Raw genomic sequence first — 25,443 nt, 5'->3', positions numbered from 1 at the left:
AAATGTTTTTTTCCTAACACAAAGCTATTGTATGGCTTTAAAAGACTTTGAATATAGTGCACAAGTCACACGGGCCAAGTTTATGATACTTCTGTGGTGCTTCTGCATTTTGTTTTTAAGCTTTAATTGCTTGAATTCATGGTTAACTGCAAGTAAAAGAGTACATTACCCCAAAAAATACGTATTTTGTGTTCCACAGAACAAAGTCATGTGTATTTGTAACAACATGAGTAAATAATGACAGAATTTCCAATTTTGGATTAACTAGTTTGTTGCTCCATGTCAGTGTTGTTTTCCGTTCAGAAGTCAAGACTTAAACTAGAAAAACAGAAAGAATGACACAGCAGGGCAAGGGTGAAAACTGATGAAGTGACCATTACAGAAGGCCATTTATAAACAAGAACAATAATACAGATCACTGGCTTGTCCATACCACAGAAAGCTCTTTCCAGAGCGTGTGTTCGCCTCTGCACACCAAAAGCACTTCTTGTTAACCGTCCCACTGATCTGACAATTACTGGCTATCATAAAAACATGACAAATGGTGAGTCAGAGGCTCTTAGTGGGGCTAACATCCACAGCTGTCCATGACACTGTGGCACGCCGGGACCGCCTAACTTTAAGACCCCTTTCAGGGCCTGCAAAATAAGGAAAGGCTGTTTGTGGCTGCACAAAAGTGACACATGGCATCCATAATGACCATCACCAGTTCTGGGAAAGTTCAGAGGACGACTCTGCCCAATCAGAGGTCAGAGACTCTGTGTGATGTCATCACAACTCATCATTTGGGTAATTAAGCCATCATCAATGTTCATTAGAAAGTTAAAGGCCATTTTTGTTGCCAGACAAGAGAAGGATGAGCTCAACACCTTTCATCTTTCCAAACTGTTTCGCTAATAGAATCTTTTATGAAAAGATTGGGGTATAACGGGAGAGAACCAATATTATGCTTTTGAAAAACAGGAACATAGCATAAGGCCGTGGCGAGTCCCTTTTAGCCTATAAAGAGAAGGGTGTGTCATGCTTTTAAGGACAAACTGAGAAACAAGCTAGTAAAAAGGTAAAGGGAAAAGACAGCTGGAACTTACCGCCTCACACTCTCTCAGCTTCTTCTGAGCACTGTCAAAGTCGAAGTTCACATACAGACACTCCACAAACTCTGTGATAGGATCTTTGTAGGTGTATGACTCCTAAAAGGAAGAGAACAAAACAAAAATGATAGCAAAATTGTTGTTAAAGGGAGACTTCAGCCAAAAATGAATCTTCTGCAATCAACTACGGCAGCTACACCGGTTCACAAAGCAGGACGCACAGAGCGAAATAATAATTGAAAATGGCAAAAAAATGTATCTCGTAAATGTATTCGATGACATGCATGTCATTCTTTTATTGACAAATACATTTCACATTATAAGCAGAAGTGATAAGTTGTTTATCCCTCGAGGCATTGCAGAATTCCAACATTTGGTAAGCAATTAATAATCTAGTTTTCATTCAATATTGGTAAAAAAAAAAAAAGCTGAACCTCTAAACTGTATCACAAAAACAGTTCTGGCATCAAAAAAATAGCATATTAACCATCACAGCTTGCCAAAATCTCGCAAAAATAAGCATAAAAATCATCATTTTTAACTTCCTAAAAACACAAAGAAAAACATATATATATCATCAATATAAATGCTTGAGTCTCATTTGTCTAAATGACAAATTAGTGATCTCTCATCTTGCAGTTACAAAAACTTAGTTACATTTATTTGCATAATTGGGACAAGCTGATCGTTCATTTGCTGACAGTTCATTATTCTACAGTAGCATACATTCAGAATCACATGCAAGAATAGCACGATTTAATGAGAATGTTTTTTAATGAGAAGAGTAACACTTTCCTTTACTTACAGTTCTTACTACATGTTCTCATGTGTCTTGAAAGGTGTACACGAGATTTTAAAACTATGACAGAAGGCAAGCTGTTCAGTGAAAAACAACTTGATTTTTGGTCTGTTCCTCACAAAAAGCTTTCAAAAAGTTGCTTGAAGATGTGGAATATAGCACATAAGTCATCCTGACTAAATTTATGCAACATGAGTTCAAGTATACGATCACTGAATTTTGTTTTTTTAGGGTGAACTATCCCTTTAATAACCTGGATGTTATTTTTACAGTATGTCCCCATCAAGTCCAAGAGGGGCTATTTTCTGTCAAAGCAGACAATAATGAGCACAACCTCTGCCTAATGTCCCATGTCTATAAACATCCCTGAGCTGAAAGACTTGGTAGAGTCCCTTGAGAAGAGGCCCGTATGGGACATTACGTGGTAGTCTCTGGGTCATCCCTGAATCTAAATACCATAGATGCTTGAGTAACCATGAAAGGAGAAAGTTGTGAGAAATCTAAGAAAATCTAAATACTGTGATATGATGTAATAAGTTTATCAAACCATAAAGGCTACAACTTAATTTAATTAATAAATAGTCTGCATGAGCTGCTGATTGCATTTACTTTATATGTGCAGCTCATTTCTCTATAGTGTTAAGGCCGAATTATACTTCTGCGTCTAACCTATGGTGTAAGCTTCACGTAGCTACAGCATATCCTGACGTGCACCTCTTCAAAACTGTAACTGCTCATCTAATTTTTCCAAGATTATTTTATCTATGCATCTATATCCAGTAATCCGACATTGATGGACCTGTTTCATTTTTTTTGTGAGCATCTGCCGTTTTTGTTTATATCTAATAAACTTTTCTCAGGTCTTTTACTCTATATGTCAGTCAAACGGTACTTGTCGTATTCTAATCCAGAACTTCCAAATCAGTATGAAGTTTTGATTGTATGGTGTAAAATAAATAATCATATTTCTTAAGTTATGAAAACAGAACACTTCTAATTTGCCAGCAGATTAAAAAAGCAACTGTTAAGAGTCGATTATTTTGACTAAACACATAGTAAAAATGTTAAGTTTTAAAATTACGCCAGCTGTGTGTTGGTCAAGCAAGCAGTTATTGATTACTTTGATCATTTTTTTCAGCATGGAACGTCAAAATGCCACATTATTTATTATTATTTAAATGAGTCAAAAGCAAGCATAGGCTACAATCTACAGACTCTGCATGGCAGGCAACATGTATAATAAATAATATTTACCTAAATACTTTTAAGAACTTGTTTTTAATGCTTCAATAATTTAATAAATACTTTTGAATCCACGAAAGCCATTGCATTGCCTTTATTTATTAAATGTACAGTTATTTCAGAAATTAAGGCATTTTTGTCCCAATATAATAGTATTCTGGCTGTGTACTCACATAATTACACAGACACACCAATGCAGAACTATAAATGCAAACCAACATGATGGTCACTACACGGAGCCTACGTGGTATGTTTGACGCAGAAGTATAAATTAGCCTTTACACATACTCAAAACATGCAAGAGGCTAATGAGCGGAGAGCGTTAAATTTACAGCACTATTGGTTCACTAATTGCACATTTGTGTAATTCCAAATATGTTTGTCAACTAAGTTACTATACAAATCTAAAGTAATCTCATAACACTGGATTTATGTGAACAGAGGGGTGGATGAGGGCATTTCTTTTCAATTCTTCCTTCAGTTTACCGCCAAAATTAAAGCCTACATAGCTACCCACATATGGTACTGTTTTATAAAAATAATAATGTTTTTAATATTATACAAAAACATTTCCATAATAATTTAACTTAATATTTGGTTCCAAAAAATAATGTTTGCCCATGACTTATTTTTTTGTCAAAAAGAAACACTATAATTTTATGTTAATAATCATATCACAGTTCAAATTGCAGATTCCAATATTAACCATTTCATAATTAACCCCAAAAAACCCTGAGTAATGACATTCTCCTATGCAACTTATGTGCAAACAATTTAGCTTTTGCATGCAACAAATAAATGATGACAGATGCTGTTGAGCTCCAAAAGTTATTAAAAAACTATTGTACGACTTTAGAAAACTTGGAATTGAGTGCACAAACCATACATTTTTTTGTCATTTTTGGAGCTCCACAGTGTCCATTGACTTTGACTCATGAAACAACATGTGGGTGAGTAAATTATGAGACTTCTCATTTCTTGAAAAAAAAAAAAAAAGAATTTACATAATACATTTATATGTTATAGATTTGCTACTAATATTGACTTTTACATCACAACTTAAACTCTCTCAACATGCAGTGCATATGCAAGTCGATGATATAGGACATAAATGAAGGACCAAAGTCCTGTTTAATACCTGCTGGATGACTTTCACCAGATCCTTCAGCACCTGCCTACGCTTGCGTACGTCCTTGTTGGTGATGACGGCTGTGGTCAGGTAGCGCAGTATGTGCGGGCACATGGTCTGAATGGCATTGAGGTACCTGAAAAACAAAAACAAATGATCACATGCTTTAGGGATAGCAGTCATCTCTGCTTGCAGGAAAGAAAAAAAAAATAATAGTCCCATGACTGTATTTTAAATGACTGAAGAAGAGTTCCATGGATGTAACTTTGGCATGATATTCATACTTTCATCTTAGACACTTTGATTGTGAAGGTGTAGGTACATGTACATTATCTGAAGAAAATGTGAGTGGTCTTTTCTTCTGCAAACCTCACCACCATAATACTAGGGTGTTCTAAGTGGTCTAGAGCCTTTATTTTAGAGGAAAACTGCAAGAGCATTGTGTATTTGATAGTTTACAATGTTCCTCATTTCAAATGTGGTGTAATGTAGTAATCTCTTCTTCTGTAAAACAGTGTTGTGTTTTGAGATTCTGATAACTTGTAGCTGTTACAAATGTTTGAAATTGCTTTAATGTGTGAACCTGCAGCACTGTACTTTCTAAATGCAATCGGACTGCTCTGAGACCACTTAAAACAGCATATCATGAGCACTGTGCAAGCACACGGAAAAGCACATCATCCGTTTACTCTGAAGCGCACAGACTATGATAATGTGTGACTTTAATCGCAGCCTTTTGTGGTTTAATAATCACATATGACCATTTAGCAATTTTGATGTTATTTTTATTAATTGTGCAACCCTGAAGGATTGTGAAATTAGTCATGACTATCTTTAGTAAACATAGTGGCCAAATAAAAAGGCCAATAAAATCACTGATTATATAATGCATATCTAATATACATTGCCCAGCCCTATCGTCTTATTATTCGAAAGGCAAAAATCTCAAGTCTGATAACTTATGAAAGAGTAATAAACAAATTTAGACCAAATCCTAACACCAAGTATGAACAATAATAATAGTACTGCATGCTAGGGTTGTGCCGATGGACGATATCATCGTCCATCGTGATGGCTGACCAACATCACGATGTAGAACCACCATCGTGATGCCACGCCCCCTTTTGCAAGTCTTGCTAGTGTGACTCACTAATCCTAGTCTCTTCTATAGTTAACCTAAAAACTTTGCAGGGATTGCTCTGTAAATTAAATTGAGAATGTAACTAATGCATATATGCTATTTTAAATACTGTAGTTTATGCCAGAGACGTGATGTGTTAGTCTGTGAATATACTGTGTCAGGCAGGCTACACAAATATTGATCTTGACATTGTTAGCTTCTTGTCTTTTTTTTACATGTCTTACACTGTACATTTAGATTAAAATATGTTATGTTGTAGGCTACAAGAAAATAGCCTTTAATTAATTAATTATTAGTAGTTGTAGTGTCTCAGAAAATCTTGCTCATTGTCACAGAGCTCTTGTATACACTGAAGCGGCAGTTTAAGATAAACCCAGACCAGCGAACGTCAAATCACTTTTGTCTGGTTAATACTTTTAAAGAAACATTTCCTTGGCCATAAATCCATAATATCAAATCAAATGAAAGAAACAAGGTGAATATGAATAACACACATTTATTAAAACATAGAAGAACAACAAATAAAGAACAAGAAAACGGGAACAACACTTATAATTAGCAGCACAATTAACTTCAGCACAGGCTACAAAATAAATTATGTTACTGAAATATTGTAAAGTGGTCATATGAACTACACAAATGAACGTTTAAAAAATAATATGCAAAATCGAATAGCTCCGAAACGGATGGCGAAAAATGCGTAAAGAAGTCTAATATCTTTCACCATAGACCATGTTTAAATTTCGATGTTTCTGGCCATAAATACCAACATATTCACTTTATCTGGTTTTAATAAGCTGCGGATTGGAGTAACTACACTACCCGCTGTGCTGAAGACCCGCTCTGATGGAGTACTGGTAGCACATATGCACAGATATTTCCGTGCTAATCTTGCCATGAACGGAAACCTTTTGTCGTTCGTTTTCCACCAAGTCAGCGGGTCCTCTTCCCCATCAATGGCCATTTCCTGCAGGTACATGGTCATTTCTGCCTCGACCTTTTGCTCATCAGTGAGCGTGGCTGTGGCTGCTCTCTTCGCAAGAAGGCTGCCCAAAGACTGACTTTTTTTCTTAGGCGTAATATATTAAAAAGCCCGGATGAGTAGGCTACTAATTAGTTGGGCTAGTAAAATAACTGAAATTATAGTTTTTCAGTAGAAAAACAATATCTATGTAAAGAGATATATTAAAATAAAAAGTGCTTAAAAGTACACAACTCTTCTTAAGTGGAAGAAATATTTTTCCCCTTACGTGCAACCTATTGGAAAGCTGGATGAGTCAGTTGGGATAGTAAAATAACTGAAATTATAGTTTTTAAGTGGAAAATAGTATTTATGTAAAGAGATATATTAAAATAAAAAGTGCACAACTCTTAAGTGAAAGTTAAAAAAAAATGCTTCACGTGTCGTGCAACCTACTGATAAAGCGCCGACGAGTCATTAGTTGGGTTAGTAAAATAACGAAATTATAATTTGTCATATAATTTTTGAAAATTATATAAATTATATAACCCCCACCGACGATATCATCGTCCATCGCGATGTTTTACTGTCAACATCGTCAACTGCCAATTTAGGGGACATCGCCCAACCCTACTGCATGCCATGACTCGAACAGACAGCTACTTTCCAAACAATGCAGTTTTTCATAATTAACAGCATGAATATCCTCAAGCAGTATTCCTCAATGCATTCTTGGAGGACCTTTTGGAGGTCTCATTTATTTGACACACCCAATTCAGATCATGGAGCCTCTACTAAATAAGCTAATCAGTAGAATCACATGTGTAGAGACAGAAGACATTCAGAATGTGCTAGATTGGTGGTCCTTCAAGAATGACTGAGAAACACTGGTTTTATAGAGATGGTAAGCAATCAATTTCACCTTTCAAATATAGAGATCTGGTGTATTCTCTTTCAACATAAGAATGAGAATCAGATTTTGAAAGCAGCTCTGTTTGGTCTCTCTGCAGAAAGGAGGGAAGGAAAACCCCCTCTGTAGATGTGGATCACCAGCTCAAGGCCTGCAGAGTGGTGAAACCCTATCCACCAGGGACTTGTTTTTCAGCCATAGGTCAACTAGCAGTGGGCACAGCCCGAGAATGAAAGCTACATAGCACTACTATTACAACACAAAGTTCCCTCTCTACTGAGTAGGCACATGCAAGAGCTTTCTCTTGTATGGACAAAAAAAATTTAAAATACAACAGATGCCTTGTCATAGGACTGAGAGCTCCTGTTAAGGTGCACTTAACAGTCAATTTGGAGGATAGCCTCCATGCCTGCGGTATCTGTACGAACATCTTTGACCCCCTCCTTCTCCATGTTCCCAATTCGAGGACCAAATTAAATTTTGAGGGGGAAGTAGAGCTGCTCTGCCTCGGCCAGGCCCTAAATCTCTCTTACGGATCAGGAAGGAGAAACACATGTCATTTGAAGGAAGGGGAAGGGCTGCCGGATGGTTTCATTTGCCGAAACAATTAAAGGGACAAGGGGGCCTATGGCACTTGTGATGTCGCAGCTAAAAATGGCAGCAGGCTTCAGCGGTGTGATCCCAGTTGGCGCAGCCTTTGGCCTCTCATTCTTTTGTAGTAATCTGCCTTCATGGCAAACCACAACACTTCATGCTGTGTTCCTGATTAACTTACACCTACTCACTCTCCCAGGGAGGCTCCGATGGCCAGACCTCTCACATGAGTCATGATGCCATATCTGGGCTGCGCACAGAACAAAAAAAGCATTATCTAACCAAGCCTGACAGCTACGTCTGAAGCTATGGTACGACTTAATCGGCAGCAAAATTATTTCAAGAGGAAGAACCCAAAAACAGAAGCAGAAGTTCAAATCGAGTGTGTAACATTCTCCGCAGAGAGAAATCACTGTGGTGTTAAAGGGATAAATCACCAAAAAATAACAATTGTTATAATTTACTCACCCTCATGTTGTCCTAAACCTTTATGGTTCCAAACCTGTACTTCTCTGGAACACAAAAAATTGGTTTTCTAGCATTATTCTAGCCTCACTACTCACATAATATGGGAAAAAGATGCAATGTAGTGAGAGGCTAACATTCTGCCTAACATCATTTGTGTTACAAGAAATAAAGTAGCCTAAGTCATAAAGGCTTGGAGCAACATGTGGATGAGGGAATCTTAAATTCAGTTTGAACTGTCCCTTAAATTTGTAAACAATTTTTATGTTTAAGTCAGTTTTTTTTTTAATCGACAAATGTAATTAAAATGTAGTCAATATTTCATCATGTCATATCGAATGTATTTTATTCAGACTAAAACAGCACATCATGTATACTGACAAAAAGCATGTTGATATGAAAATTGGCCTTTAAATTTAGTTAATATTTTCATGCCATTTTATTCTGAATAAAAAAATAAAATAAATTTGCAACGAAAGTCACGTGTTGACGATAATATTCAAAATAACAAAAATGTTCAAAAATGTCCTTTAAATTTAGTCAATATTTCATGTCATCCATTCATTTTAGTCCATTTTATTCAGCCTAAAACGGCATATAATTTTTTCTGACAGAAATCAGTTGATAATGTATGAAATTACAAAAACGTGTCTAACTATAATGGACCAAATTTTAACCAATAAATAAATAAACACATAAATAAATGCATAAACATAAGTCAACTTAATTAAAATGAAACATCATTTTAGTTAATAAAACTTTGTCAAACTATAATAAACATATACAAACATACAGTGGGCATCATTGAATTAAAATCCAGGACTTTTAAATACTTTTTCCAGCAGCAATTTGTAATTTTTAAGGACTTCATACCAGAAAACGTTCTTATAATTAATAATTTTTTGTATTACGAGTACAGTGAATGGTATTTACTAGTCAAAAACTTGTAATTACAGTAATTCCAACAATGCATAAATGGACACAAATGAAAGATGAATACAGCCAAGAAAATTATCATGCAATTTATATACAGTGCATCTGAAAAGTATTCACAACGCTTCACTTTTTCCATATTATGTTATGTTACAGCCTTATTCCAAAATTGATTAAAATTCATTATTTTCCTCAAAATTCTACAAACAATACCACATACTGACAACGTGAAAGAAGTTTGTTCTTTCACGTTGAGCTCTCTGGATCTTCCAAGAGGACAACGACCCTAAGCACACAGCCAAGATAACAAAAGAGTGGCTACGGGACAACTCTGTAAATGTCCTTGAGTGGCTCAGCCAGAGCACAGACTTGAACCTGATTTATCATCTCTGGAGAGATCTGAAAATGGCTGTGCATTGACACTCTCCATCCAACCTGATGGAGCTTGAGAGGTCCTGCAAAGAAAAATGGGAGAAACTGCCCAAAAATAGGTGTGCCAAGCTTGTAGCATCATACACAAAAAGACTTCAGGCTGTAATTGGTGACAAAGGTGCTTCAACAAGGTATTGAGCAAAGGCTGTGAATACTTGTGTACATGTGATTTTTTTCATTTTTTATTTTTAATAAATGTGCAAAAATTTCAAACAAACTTCTTTCACATTGTCATTATGGGGTATTATTTGTAGAATTTTGAGGAAAATTATGAATATAATACATTTTGGAATAAGGCTGTAACATAACAAAATGTGGAAAAAATGAAGCGCTGTGAATTCTTTCCGGATGCACTGTATATCATGTTACATTTCTTGGTTTGATACATCTTTTGTTTGTCATCATGATTATAAATACATTTTGTTTTATGTAGAGGCCTAAATCCCACATTTTATCAATTAATAGGATTTCATGAAATTGCATATATAATGATACCAGTAGGGATGCAAGATATAGCGGTTAGATATATTATATAATTTTTATTTGAATAGTGCCTTTCACAACACACACCGTTTCAAAATCATGCATTAACAGAAAATTATACTGTAATATCTATAATGTCTTAAAGAGTCGTTAAATAAGTAATTCAATAATAATTGTATTTAGAACCCCAGTGAGCAAGCCGAAGGTGACTGTGGCAAGGAACACAAAACTCCATAAGATTTTTGTTAATGGAGAAAAATAACCTTGGGAAAAACCAGGCTCACTGTGGGGGCCAGTTCCTCTTCATGAAAATAATGCCAATATTACTGATGTATAGTTCAAGTCATGGTTTAAAATTATTAAACTAAATAAGTGTTATAGGTCAGTGTTTAAACAAAGATTTTGTATGAACTGTAAGATTAATGACTAATGTCTTTGAAGTTCATCCTGGATGAACTGCAGAAGTTCACAATCAAAATATTATCATGCCTATAATGGAAGTACCGGCGATCATTTGTTAAAGTTTATTTGCTTGCTGCGGAGAATCTCTGACTGCCTGTGCAGTTCTTTATGCAAGTGTATTTTCAATTATTTCTCATTCAAATCAGCATTTATCTGTAATATAGGCACATTTGTGGTTCACGTTACATCTGCCAAACCTTAAATAGAATTCGAAACATTTTCTAATGACAAGCTTTTAATTAATCCGCTAACAGTTCCATACATTTATTTATTTTGTTATTATTATTTTGGGTATCGGTAGTCAGCCTGTGCATCTTAACACGTGGCTTGCTGAGCATGTTACCATGGACACTTAGGGCATGCGGAGGGCCACACTATTCACCACGACATCCACGCACAACTCACCACACACCCCATCGAGAGTGAGAGCCACCTTATAGCCACCACGATGAAGGTATCCCACGTGACTACCCACCCTAGCAAGTGGTCCAATTGCTATGGGAGCCTGGCTGGAGTCACTCAGCACACCCTGGATATGAACACATGACTCCAGGGGTGGCAGTCAGCGTCTTTGCTTGCTGAGCTACCCAGGCTCCTGTGTGATTAAAATTAGTTTTTTTTTTTACTTTCAAATCAACAACTGTAAAAAAACAAAAGCGGCAAATTTTTTAGTCACCTAGTGTGAAATTTGGTCACATATTATGCTAGTTAATTACTCTCATTGTAAATAGTTTTGTATCGACATCAATGTTCCGTAACACAGAAGCACAGATATTTGTTTTTTTACTCGCCCCTACACGTCACGTAAAAAAAGCATGCATAAACAGTCACCATAAAAATTACAACTTGTGAAAACCTAAGCCCGTGAAACAGAATATAGTGTGTCCAATTTCCAAAAAGTACAAGCTACTTTTAACTCATTTGTCAATTAATATTTTTATCTGTAATTTTGTAAACCAGATTAACACTTGCTTGCTCTGTTGAGAGCTGTAGATTTGTGGGGTCTTGCGAGAGGAGAGAGAGCGAAAGGTAGAATCGAAGCAAGCCAAAGAGGGAATGGTGGTGCAGTTCCAATTTCATGATGCATCTAGAGGGGAGGGGGAATTAGAGGTAAATCAAGTGAAACTCTGAATCCACTCTGCGCTGGCTGGGATAGTGTTTCGACGGTATTAGCTTTCCTGTTAGCACCTACATCATAGGTCATCTTGTGATAATATTCCTTCTCAAACTGCCCTTGGTTGGGAGCATATTGTATGATAGACTATCTTTGGTATCATTTTTCCTACGCTAAAAAATGTTGGATTCTGTTTGTGTTTTGGCCGTCTGCTCGACAGCATGACTACATCATGAACGACCTTCAGGCTGAGAGCACCAGATCGTACCTCTCCTGAACACCATCCAACTAACTATGAAATTAAATGATACAGGCTGATGTCAGCTTAATTGTCAACAAAAATAATTTAAACAAATGAAAAAGAATCAAAAACAAATTAGAAGAACAGAACACAAAAGGTCCTTTCACAGGGTCAAAGCTGTCTACAATGCAGTTGTCCTACAATGCAGTTGTCCAACTAAAACATGACAATGTACTTAGCCTCCAAGAACGCAATACTGTTGTGGTATATAAAACGCAGTGTATCTAATGCTGTAATTACACTCAGATTCAGATTTATGGGGTCTGATTGCTCTTAGTGGCCACAGTTCTCCAAATAAAAGCACAATAAAAACAAAAATACGAAAAATACAGTGGCCAGCATTGAAAGACCTCTGCTCTGACGAGTCCAACCACAAATTAGAAGTACCTTTTTGGAGGGGTTTTAATGGTACATAATGAATGCACTTGTATAATGAAAATCAAGGTCCAAAAGGGCAGATTTTAAGCCAGCAGAGTGTCTCAAAGGCTTGTATAAGGGCTGAAAATAAGCAGATCGAGCCCAGTTGTAGACTACGCTGTGGGCTCGATCAGCAGATCAAACATTTAAGAAGGCTCACAGCCAGACATCACTGGTTGTGGAAACAGGAAGTAGCGGTCAAGAGCAGGAGGACAGAGCTAAGTGTAGCTCCCAGTTTACAATGACCACCTCAAAATGTATACCCACTACAAATGGGTGTTATAGATAAAAAAATTAAATATTTTATCAAACATTTCCCCCTTTCGACTGAATTCAATATATCTTCATACTTCTGCATTTTCTCCAATATGGCTTTTTCTCCAAATTAGAGACACTATCATGTCAACCAAATCTCCATTATTGTTAAATAGATTCACTTTTTTTAATGCAAGAAAAATATAGTAAAACAATTAGTTTAACTTTTCAGTTTTCACCAAGGAAACTATTACCATTCCAAGCAATCCGACAAACAATTCTTGTTCATGAGCAAAATGGCTGTGAAAATCCCATAGGGACTTGGGGTGGGCTATTTTGACTTGGGCAAGTGAGCCAACCACTTAAAGCACTAGAAACCACCCAGAACACCCAAGCATAGAGCTGGCAACATTTGTACCATAATGGCACCAACAAGAGTTGTTTTTTCTAACGGGAGACACCAAGCTGATCGGGATGAGTGCTGCAGATGAGCCTGGGTCACCAATATTTTTAAATATGGTATGGATACAGTTTGTTCTTGTCCATTCATACACTTAACAGTATTAAATAAAGATTCACAAGCTTGTCCTAGCTCAACAAAATTGCTTTAAGAAGCTTAAAACATTGAACTCATGAGTTAAGCAGCCTATTTGCAATAGTCAGCATTCACCATATCTGCCAGGCTCATTTTCACGCTGACCGCCGGGGTCGTGGGTCTGCGCGCGTTGGCTGGTGAGCACAGCATCAGCAGTTTTGCTTGTGGACTGTGGTGGGCTTTCCAACCTGGACCTGTGCTCTTGTACTACCTCATCCATTTTTATTAGAGTCAAACCAAAGCAAAACCAAACCTCAGATGGAAAACGCACAGCTGCAGAAGGTACTTACTGTGGCTGGTAGAGGAAAAGCTCAATGATGTTGTCTCTGCCTTTGGGGTGATTGAAGAACACAAAGAGAGACCAGTGGATCAGCCAAGTCCTTTGCTGGAGAGACTGGAGAGGAGAACTTACCGTCTGCAGAGAATGAAAAGATGAGGTGAAAAAAAAGGAATTAAAGATGAATGTAAAAAATGGCATTTAGTCCTTTTCTATTGGTTTTGAAGGTATCAGTATGCTACACTCTGATCTCCTAACAGAGAACTTCTGCAAAGTTTACAAAGTTACTTTTTAGCAGATATATGCATTTAATGGTGTGCTCACATCATGTCGAAATTTACTCAGAGTTTGACTTATTAAAACAGTTCACATCTACGTCAAACTTGTAATTACAAGTTGGAAACAAGGAAACAAATATAAATTTATGAAAGCTATGCATATGTTTTGTTTGATATCCATTTAGCCAGTGTTGCCTGGTTTGCTTTTTTATTCTTAACCATAAAGAACATATAAACATGAATTAATGAATTAGTGTAGTGATTAAATAATTTGCTTTCATAAACAAAAAAATCCCCACCTGCATTAATATTGCCATTATGCCATATAAACACATTTTTTCCAAGTCCGAGGAGCTTCAAGTTTTCATTCATGTTTCATCACTGATGACACATCTTGCACTAGATTTTTGTCCAATCAAATGCTCTCTTATTACACTTACTACCTGCAACCAAGTATAAAATCATGGAAATAAATTTAAAAGAAATAATAATAAAAGGATGAACCCCTTGATTCTCACCAAAACTTCCAAAAAGGAAATATGTCTACACAAGACATTAAACTACACTTCTCAAGCTAGTTCATAAGGTCTTTAAAGTCTTTAAACTTTCCTTCTTTCTCCTATTGCTCTTTTTCTCGAAAATTGCTGTTTGTTTTGAGCTACCTGCTTAGACTCGACCCAACTACATTAGGGGGTGATAGGGGGTGTATTCATTTACATTTATGCATTTGGCAGACGCTTTTATCCAAAGCGACTTACAGTGCACTTATTACAGGGACAATCTCGCCAGAGCAACCTGGAGTTAAGTGCCTTGCTCAAGGACACAATGGTGGTGGCTGTGGGGATCGAACCAGTGACCTTCTGATTAACAGTTATGTGCTTTAGCTCACTACACCACCACCACTCAGAAAGCTATTTTTAAAACAAAGGTTTACATTTTCATTTAAAAGGTGACTTGCAAATTTCCTTGATGAACTTCTGACTCTTAGAAGCAAAGACTTGACTTTCGTTGCCTTCCAGGCTCTGTTCGAATCAAAGTTCAAAATAGAAAATTATAATCAATGTCCAAGATTTACATTTTTTATTTACTCATACTTTCCCCTAGCCAAACCCTCAGCCTTTACCAGCTCAATTCCTCCAATTAAAAATAATGCTGCACTGACATAAAAGTGCAATTAAGGTTTTGCTTGACTTGTGAGTTGTGGCGAGAAGAAAGAAGGGAGATGGAGGGGGACGGCAAAGGCAGCGGTGCTGATGCTGAAACACAAGGCGGTCAATATTATGGCCTATGTAAGGGAATCCAAGTGCGGTATTGAATTCTGAGTGGCAGGATTTACATTGTTATCGATAGTCTCTCTCAGGCGGGTGAGGTCCTCCATGGCAGCTTCCCAGTTCTGCATCAGGATCTCGGAGGCCAGTTTGCCCCAAAGAGAGTTCAACGCATTTCTGTCCGTGGCTGGAACCTGCACAAAAGTGAAACACACATAGGAAAATAAATTGAACAAGTGTAAACATCTGTAGACAATCAAGTCAATTCACAAAGCATTTAAAACCTACATTATTCAAAACATTCTTTTTGTGGGGGGCATTCTGACACTGAGACCACAGATCTCTGTACCTTACCATTCTGAAAACTGTTTGAAATGTGTCCTTTCCCACTGATGAATACATACAAGCTTCAGCTTTCTTGGCAACAGTGGCAACTCTGCTTGCCGGAGTAACTTTATTTATTTACAGTGGATAAACGGATTAAACTATGTCATCTTCAGGAAGGGAGCAAGAAATGGATCCTGAAAGACTGTTTAGCTTTTATAAAACCTAATTTAATGTACTTTATGATAAAGCCACCACTGTGCCACACACGAACAGTTCTTTACAAGCCTTTGGCATTTTGCATTAGTAAGCACATCTTAGGCATGTGTGTCCATATAACAATAACAACAAATAAATAAATAGGTTGCGGCTCTTTGATTTGTAGTACCAAGGATAAACTATTTTCTAAAAGTACTAGGCTATAAAATTAATCTGGCTAAAATAGCTGTATATTTTTTAACCTTTCAGCAATATTCATTAGATATTTTGAGATGTATTTGCTTACCTGCATTTATACAGTATATTTACTAAAACATTTTAAAGCATGTAAAATGCCAAGCGGGCACTTCCATGAAGAATCTGAGAGGTGATACAAAGTTCTAACTTCTGAATCAATGTTTTGAGTTGATTCGTTAAAACTGACAGTTTGAAAAAGTAATTCAGAGAAAGGAAAGGACATTTCCAACTCTATATACATTTTTGCAACTGAGGTTTAAATCAGAAATGCTATAAAACATCTCTCTCATGTGACAAGGAATGAATGTGTGAAAACTAGTCTACTGGTCTTTAAGAAACATAATGTCCCATTAAAAATAACATAAAATCTATTGCAATATTCACAATGTTGATTAATTTGATGCTGTCAAAAAATATCAGAATTACTCAATATATCGTCCAGCTCCAACAATTTAGAATTATTCATGTCAAGTTTCTATAATATAAATCAGTTTTATAATAGCTCACTTTTATGTAAAAAAAAAAAAAAAAAAAAAAACATTTCAGAAGCTTAGGTCAAAGAGGTCCTCAGACAAGGGTCAAAGGCCAACTTGTCTCTGATATTACTGGGAAATAGTTACATAAGTTAAACAAGTGCTCTTTAACTAGCTAGGGGTCAAGTGCTATCTCAGGGGAAAGGAGGGTCACGTCAAGAGATAAAAGGGTTTTAAAATCACTGAAACCTAGTCACACGCACAACTTTTCAAACTTCGGAAGTCTTGCATTACAAGTTACTTTTTTTTTACATCTGAGGTGGAGAGGAGTCATCAAGCGTTAGTGGAAAAGGAAAGCCTTGCAAAGTTCACATGAACTCGCTGTGACCTCAGTGCATTGCCTTTGCCTTCGGTGAGGGTCTTTAATGATGTGTGCTGCTACCGCTGCGGCCCCCGTTCCTGGCCCTAACACATGTCTGCAAGCTTTGATCAGCTCTGAGATGTGGACAGGACTGGAGTGGCGGGACACTAATCAAAGTGTCTGTACATTGAGAAGTGGGACAATGAGGTCCAGACATTAGGTAAAAGACCAACCAATCACATCCAAGTCACTAACTAAACATGAAAACTGGTCGAGGACAGTCATGTGATTTTAGGGTAAGTGAGAACAGCTTTGCAGAATATCTGCTATGGTGAGAAGAACTTTGCAGGACAAATAACAAAAATTGTGGGCATCAATATGTTCTTGGAAGCACGCTAGATTTTTTCATTTGATTTCATCACTATTGAAAGCAGAAGCCAATAACAGTCTTTTTAAGCAGATGCAGATCCTTGGAAATAATGTTTAGATAAATTGATTAACTAGTAATTGCGATGATCTGCTGACCATTTAGCGCAAAAGAAAAACATCCTGTAGAATTAGGTTATGAAGCCCAAGAATGATACTTGCCCAGCTTCTTGTACTGAAATATGAACACAATTTAAAATGGTCCATCACAGTAGAGATCTTCATCAGATCAGCTTCAAAAGGAACGTAAGCTGCTGTTTTATATTATGAAAAAAAAAAAATATATGAAAACAAACATACAGTAGATAATCTGTTGCTGATTAGCAAACTACTGTAGTATCTCAATTTGTGTCAATATAATTGAAATTAAATCACGATATATACATTTTATGGAAAGTTATTCAAAATGTTCTAAATAAATTAACTTTTTTTTTTATTCGATGTTCAAAGTAATCATAGACACATCCATTGCCATGAAATAACTTTTTCAATAAATAACTAATAATTAAAAATATATATTTTATCTTTTTGATCTCCCTCTTATCCAAGACTGAGGCACCCTTTAATGCAAAAATAGCACAAATATAACTAATTACCGATAAAAATAATATAATTATTATACCGGTAATATAATGATTATTTGTAGCACAACCTCTCATTGGAATGTGCATCCCCTTCCATTCTGTATAACCGCGATAGACACCATAACTGAATATTTCTACCGGTTGACACATTTGTAGTAGTACAAATAAGTATTGATTTAACTGGTAAATCATCCACTCCTAATTACAAATGATAAAAGGTTAAGGACGTAATATTTGTATAACAAACAAATACAAATTTATAAAATCTATGTCCACAAAAGATTCCATTTTCCAAATATTTCACCAGCAAGATAGAAAACAACCAAAATCCAAAATGCTAGGTAGATTTATGGAAAGATAAAAATAGACTACCACTGAAATATGTGGGAAATGGTAGACAGATTTATACGCAACAACTTAAAAAAACAACCACAGCACAGTTTTCACCTTTATATGGTTCCAATTCCTTAACGTTCATTAATAATATGTGTATAAAGCAAAAGTCTAAGTGGAGCCTAGATTAAAATTATTTCTAGTTGATACAGGTTAAATTCTTTTTACAAAAATATTTTGATCAGCTGATAAGTCAAGAACAACTCGATACTTTGAAAAAAAATTCATTATGCATTTAATTTATTAAATTTTTCCACTTAGGCATACAAATAAATGAATGTTTACGAATCATACCAATCTCCCAATTATTCACTGGCAAGAAAGAAAAACTAAATAAAATCCAAGGTAGATTTATGATGCAATAAAAATCTATAACAGTAATCTTTGCATAGTGCAATTCAAGCAGTTCTATGAACAGCTTAAAAATAAATACCATACAGATGCAACCAACCACCAATCCACTTGCAAACGTACACCACTTTGATATGAATTCCCAAGTTGATCTAAATGACTTTCAAAAAAAAACTCATAAGAGAGATCAGCTCGGAGGGAGAACAGGGAAAGAAACCATCCGTGTTGCCAATATAAAAGGTCAACGTTTCATTTCTAAAAGTGTTTTTTTTTTTCCTGGAAGTCCCTGCTTGCTACATTTGGCTAAGCTCCATGTCATTATGGCCGCTTTTTGCACACTGACTGGCTTTCAGCAGTGGCCATGCAAGAATAGTTTCAATACCTGGGTTTTTCCATGAGTTACCTTGACTTTCCACTGCCTCCCAAAATGGGCACATTTTCACTCACTGACCAGCAACAATAAATTTACTGTGCTGGGGATCCGACAGGACACTCAATCTTTATTCTCAACACCCAATCCCTGCATTAACAGATGATATGAATAAGTTGCTCTTTTCGCACCAGGTCCTCACTGTAATAGGACCTCGGGTCTGGATTTTGCAAGCCTGGCTTCCTCCGTTAAATGGCTGCGTTTCCCACGTTAGAAGAGTTCTGAAGCCCAAACTCTCCCATACTAGGAGCCGCCTGAGGAGATGGGAGGTCCGACAAGAATGATAGAAGAGGGCTGCATATTTATTAGAATGGAGAATAAAAAGTGAAAAATGGGGCAGGTATACAGTGAGAAAGTCTGATTGACTAAAGACCAGAAGAAAGCATTTGACGAGCACAGTTTTCGTTCCGTGTTGATGTACTTCCTTTTAATACAGGAAGTTTGGGTGGACAATTTAAAAGGACTTGTAATTTTTTCCAAATAGCCAAAAGCCTATTTAGAGTTTACATCACAGCAATAAACAAGATTCAACAAGAAAATTCAAATGCAGTTTTAGTATTCAAATGTGCATTTTTGTCTTAAATTCAACGAATATTAAAATTTTAATTTGACAGCCTTATTGGCTAATTTGATATTACAGTGAATGGGCATTCTCATTCTAGAGAGATTTGATTGGAAAAAGACCCAATATTTTTGGTCCATTCTGCAAGAAAAAATAGATAAATGTGTATATCTGCTGAAAGTTAATTTCATAAACTTTTAAGAGTACACTAACATATAGAAGGTTTCAAAACTTAGACATGGAAAGCCAAGAAAACTCAATTTGATTGAATTTTTGCATGACTTTTCCAACCACCTTCTTATTTGCAGTGTTGATAACAATGATTTGACTAATACAGCTGGCGGTGGACACAACCTGTCAGTGGAGCTGCTCTTCTGTTGAAATGTCACCAAGCAAATCAGCTCCATTTGTCAATTGTCTTCTGAAATGTGCCACGGAAACACAGAATAATGTCTCACACCAGTTATCGTGTTTTCCTATCACAGTTCTGACACTTACCGCCTTCCCTTATGTTCTCAAATGGAGAACAAAAACAGCGCATGAAAGTTGAGGAAAGTTTCAGTGACAATACAAAGCACATAAATATTAAATGAGGTAAGCACTGAGGCATTACATGATTGGTTGTGTGTTGCAAAATTTTCTGAAACATTCTAATACTGCATCATTTCACACGGTCTACATTTGGCATCACAATGCAGGGAGCAGGGTTTCATAACCAGAGGTAAAAAGGTGCTAATCCACTTTCAAAATTACAAATGTGAAACATTGCTTTACCCAGGGTTAAAAGCAGGCTTTTAACCCTACCTTAATGCAGGGTTAATTGTGGTGTGAAAAGTCTTAAGTTAGAAGAGAGAGAGAAAAAATTACAAACGACAGTCACATCGGTTTATTTAGACTGAGCAGCAATGGTGTAAACAACATTTGATGCTGTGTTTGGGGGTCTCATCTACTCAAAATGTTTGATGTGTTCGCAATGTTAATGATGTTGCTTTCTTAGGATTAGTAGCCTTCATCATAGTTTGCCAGCTTTTATTGTTTGTGCAATGAGAAAAAGCCTTACATTTTAAATCAGCATCGAGAAACTCCATGGCATGTTTAGTGGCCAGGCCAATCCGATTGAAGATGTCATTTACCAAATGGCAAAACCAGAGATTACTTAATATGATAGAACAATTGGGGTGTAAGATTACATTTCATCAAGCACTGGCATATGTTCTTGCAGCATATTACATTGTTGTGAATTTGCAAAAAAGAGTGGCAAGAACTGAAGGGTACAATTCAAGGCTCATTGGCTGATCTTTCCTTCGGCTCCCAAGAAAACCACAGGAGACACAACAAACAAACAGCATGAATGGTGGAGCAAATAATCTTCAAATGAGAAACATGTCACAAGCTTCAAGTCAACAACAAAGCTTAAAAACAATGTCCTCATCACACCTCTAAATGCTAAAACAAAGACCATTCCACATCAAATTAAGGGTTTGGTCTAGGGAAGGGCACGAATACTCGGACGTGGTAGCAATGATCAATCATGAAAACAATGATCGATGGTGATCATGCATGATGTTTCTTTTCACTTAATTCGATTAGATTTCTGTACTAGTTAGAAGTCTGACATAAATTGTCATTCCGTTGCACTCTCCTCAGTTGAAAGGTGGAAATTTTGACTATACGGATTTAATGCTTCATGAATCCTCACAGCAACAACAATACAGAGCATCACGTATTTCCCTACATCAACGAACACTTGAGAAGACACACACACCAGGCGTGTGGCAGTGGACTCAACACGATGCAAGTGTTTCAAACAGCTAGACAGAGCACAGCTAAATGGAACAGAATGCAGCATCTTCAAACCTGAAATTCAACTAAACACTCATATTAAAAACGTAATTGTTATGGCGTCTCCTGTTAAGCCGACCACGATTCGAAAATAGATGGTTCAGACGGTCACTAAAAAAACTGCCGTGCGCTTAATAAGATTACTACAGAAACCTAAAGGAACAGACATACATGCGTTGCGCACATTGTTTCATTGAGTTTTGATTATTCAATCTCTTGTACATTTTGTAACAGATTATTTTATAACAGACTATAATAATTAAAAGACATGGGTATACAATAGGCAGACTCCGTGTCCAGACCAAAGGACAATTAAATCTGGACCGAGCTCTGAATCTTTGTGTTAGTTATCTGACACCTGGCTAAGTGATTGCATAAGCATACATGTATACGTTCATTGCTAGAGAGATAAAATGTATCTCTAGAGCGGGAATAAAGCGTGTCAAGCTCTACGCACTTCATTCCCTGGAGTTGAACGCACTTGCTTTATTCCCACTTTGTATGCATTGCCTCTCTCCCTGCTATGGACATGGGGAACTGCATAAAGCCTAATTTAATGTAGCGGAGACACAGCTACAGATACTAGCATCTGTCGCTAAAACACACTGCAGAAAACAAAAATTAAGCAAAGTGAATCTATCTTCATCTCTCTGATATATGATTCAGATGGTTCAGCTAAGCCAGGTTTGTGATAGGACCAGTTAACGTGCCGCCTTTAGACCATAAAATTTATTCTGTCTACATTTAGCTATATTAATCAGCATGTTACTAGCCTTTCGTAATAAACAAACAGATTTCTGTTCTAATTTTGTAAAAATTAATCAAGAGATGTAATCATGGCAAGAAAAGCCTATTTATACTTAAATCAATCAAACAGCTATTTAATTCTTCACTGTTGTTAGGTAAACTGTTGTTTGTTGTTAGTAGATTCTCACTTTAAGGAAAATATAAAAATGGTCCATTTAGACTTTTACATTTTCCCTCAGGACACACCCCTGAACCCACAGTATTATTTTATCTGTCAAAAGGCCTCCTATGTCCCATACATAGGTAAAGATTCTGAATGTAAATATATTTCAACACAAAAACTGGACTGCTGTCATTCAGCTTCAAAACTAACGATTGATCTTATCTTTTAATATTCATATGCAAGTGCCATCGACTGATGAAGTCTTGATGAAATATTTCAATCTTTTGGTAGAAAAGATCTCTCAGAGCCCACTACTTTAGCAGTTTCTGGGCTCCCAATGACCTTATCAGGATTTTTTGTTTTGTTTTTACAAAGTACTACTGCTGCCAACGTGGCAAGTTATAAAAACCATTAAAAAAGCTACATAATTTCCTAGCCATATTACTACTGACACCATGTAAGCTACATATTATTACCCGGACCTTCGCTGGGAAGGAAATGTAGGGACCTGACCTCTTGGAAATAGTACCCCTGGAATAGATGATACACTGGAACATCAAGCCGCAATGCAGCAGCCAAAGACGTTTGTCAGACATGTTATTATATATACAATATGTATAAGTTATTGCCCCTTAAGTACACAACGATTACTTGGTCCGATTACTCGAGTAGACAAACTGGCCAAAATGCTCATCCCTTGTTTGGTCACCTCATTTAGCAGACTTTTGGTGTGACTCATTACCACGGAGAAAAAGCATTGCTTGGCAAAGGTTTGGCTTTTTTATGACACAATGTAGGCTGGAATCATACATCCAGGTCTGTCTGGATTGCATTCCATGTGAGAAGGCAGACTATGTGGTTATGTGAGAAACTCTCCCCTGCAGGGGAGTCCAATAACTTAGCCAGGCGCGGAGGCTCTCGCAACCCAATTGGCCCAAGGCAGCGTTGACAATGGGCACCTCTCTTCAAGACAATGGACTACTTCCAGTCAGTGTGGCCAGAGAGAAGGAAGGGGGTCAATTTGTTCATTCCCAGCCATCATCCCCCCACTCTTACAGACAACACTGCACTGATCCCTGCGTGTCCGGCCACTTTCACCCATAAGTTCATCTTTCACTCATTTCTACAGGCAGTGGGAGAGAAGCCACAAACACCAGAGCCCCAGCAATGAGCCCTTTGTTTATAGAGGAAATAAGAAGTACACATGTGTAACGTGGATACTGCCAGTACTCTCAGTGAACTGCAATTATGTTCCCCCACAAACCTACTTTGGTATTATCTGATTCCAAAAGTATTCCACTGGTGAAAATTATTTAATCCAAGGTCCTCAGTGCATCACCGACTGAATCTTTCTACAGACAACAACATTACAAAAAAGATACATGAGGAGTCATTCTAGAACAGGAAACTTAGAAGAAGAGAACTTTTGTGTGGATGTCTGTGTGTGCGCTCTAGTGTTCTGTTCTTTAGTATGATTGGGGCTCAGTAAGAAAGTCAACAAAATGACTTGACTGTTGGGAGAGAGTCTTTTCCTCTTACGTTCAACAGACAATTTCTGAGGTCTCGGGATAGTATGGCGCAAGTTGGATAACGTTTTAAAGTCAACATGGAATGGCATTTACAACCCGTTTTACTTATATTAAGTGACGTTTTTCAGTGTGGAACTATCAGGGTTCCCACACCTTTTGATGAATTTCCATGATTTCCAGCTATTTGCGATTACTAGATAAGGATTTTTTTATATTTTATAGATTGCACTCACAAAAAGCAATATAGGCAGTTAAATATTTATAGAGCTGAGAATGGCAAGTAAATTGTAGATTCACAATATCATAATGGCGAAACCATTTCTTATAGTCTTTAAATTCTCTCTAAAATATAAGATTTTGGAAAAGCTGAATTACCTACAACAGTAGCCTAAAACAATGCCTAAAGAGCTATTTGGTTAACATTGCCCAATAGCCTGTGTGGTCTAGGTCATGTTTCAGTGGCAAATAACAAATATGTTATATTTTGATGAAAGATTACAAACTACAAAGACAAACTACTTTTTTCTTTGGAATAATATACAGTGATATGACAAGGCACATGTATTAAGAAAGTTAATATGCTCAATTTTGATTTCATGTTGAAAAACCCTTGTAATAACTGAAGAAATCATGGAAAACAAAGTGTGATTAGGCCACAGACTCCCCACCAATAAAAGTGGAGCTGCTATGCCCATAAATCTATAACCCATTTCTAAAGTCTGCCACTGAACACTTGGCCCAGGAACAACTAACTTAGTCCTTGAGAAAGTTCTTCTCAGCACTGAAGACTGTGCAAAAAGTAGTAAAAAAAAAAAGTTGACCGTTTAAACAAGCAAAGAAATGGATGAAAGACTCAATATTTCATAATAAAAGCCATAACGCTGTTTGGATCCTAATTTGAGCAAATCTACCTGTGAGCAAGTGATCTCCACTTTTCACTGACGTCATAATGAAAAACACAATGTTAAGTGCAGGCGCAATGCTCATAACTCTTTGAATTTGGCAGTCTTGTACTAAAACAGCAGAACCATATTAAGCAGAAACAATAATTCAAACTCTCAATAGGGAGACCGTCTGGCATAATTAACACTCACAGGGGAACTCTCCATCAAAATAAAACTGTTTGTCCATTACATGAGAACTTCTTAAACAAGAATGCATTTAATGACATCAATTTGCGAAGGAGAAAATTAAAGGGTGTCGTGATGAAAAGAAGCTCTTCTAAATTGCCCTACTGAGAACGTCCCGGAGGAGAATGCTAGAAAACACAACTCTGTCATCTGTTAAAGACAAGGGCGTGGTAAGTGACATACCAGGACTCTGAAGAAGTACAGGTACTCCGCTGCACCAGAGTAGTTCCCACACTCGTACTGGAACTTGGCGTATCGGTACAGAGTGTCCAAGTACTCCTGGCGGAACTGCAAGGCAGAAGTTAAAAGAGAACAATAAAAAAAAATTATGTCGAAAGACAAACTTTAGAATAACACATGATTCATACCATCTTATTAAGGTTAATCTGAGTGATGACATGTGATAAAGGGGTGTTCATGCTGATAGCGATTTGCAACGACAAAGACTGTCAAATCACCAACTCCCATTGAAAATGAATGACTTTCAGAGTTACAGAGACCTTTGCAGATGCAACAAAGCAAGCA

General features: G+C 36.8%; 1 protein-coding gene across 1 annotated transcript in view; it reads right to left on the bottom strand.

The window, feature by feature from the left end:
• The window catches only part of LOC127655860 (eukaryotic translation initiation factor 3 subunit E-A), a 51,263-nt gene that overhangs the window by 16,867 nt on the left and 8,953 nt on the right, over positions 1–25,443 (bottom strand). The window contains exons 5-9 of the mRNA XM_052143883.1: positions 25,102–25,206; positions 15,216–15,341; positions 13,615–13,739; positions 4,271–4,397; positions 1,089–1,190 (exon numbers count right to left, since the gene is read on the bottom strand). Of these exons, the coding sequence (XP_051999843.1) occupies positions 1,089–1,190; positions 4,271–4,397; positions 13,615–13,739; positions 15,216–15,341; positions 25,102–25,206 (585 nt within the window). The remainder of the gene's footprint in view (positions 1–1,088; positions 1,191–4,270; positions 4,398–13,614; positions 13,740–15,215; positions 15,342–25,101; positions 25,207–25,443) is intronic.

The sequence above is a fragment of the Xyrauchen texanus genome, chromosome 15 (genome assembly GCF_025860055.1).
Source record: "Xyrauchen texanus isolate HMW12.3.18 chromosome 15, RBS_HiC_50CHRs, whole genome shotgun sequence".
In the NCBI taxonomy this organism is placed as follows: Eukaryota; Metazoa; Chordata; class Actinopteri; order Cypriniformes; family Catostomidae; genus Xyrauchen; species Xyrauchen texanus.
The sequence above is the reverse complement of the archived record's forward strand: the minus strand, read 5'-3'. Positions and strand labels throughout refer to the sequence as shown.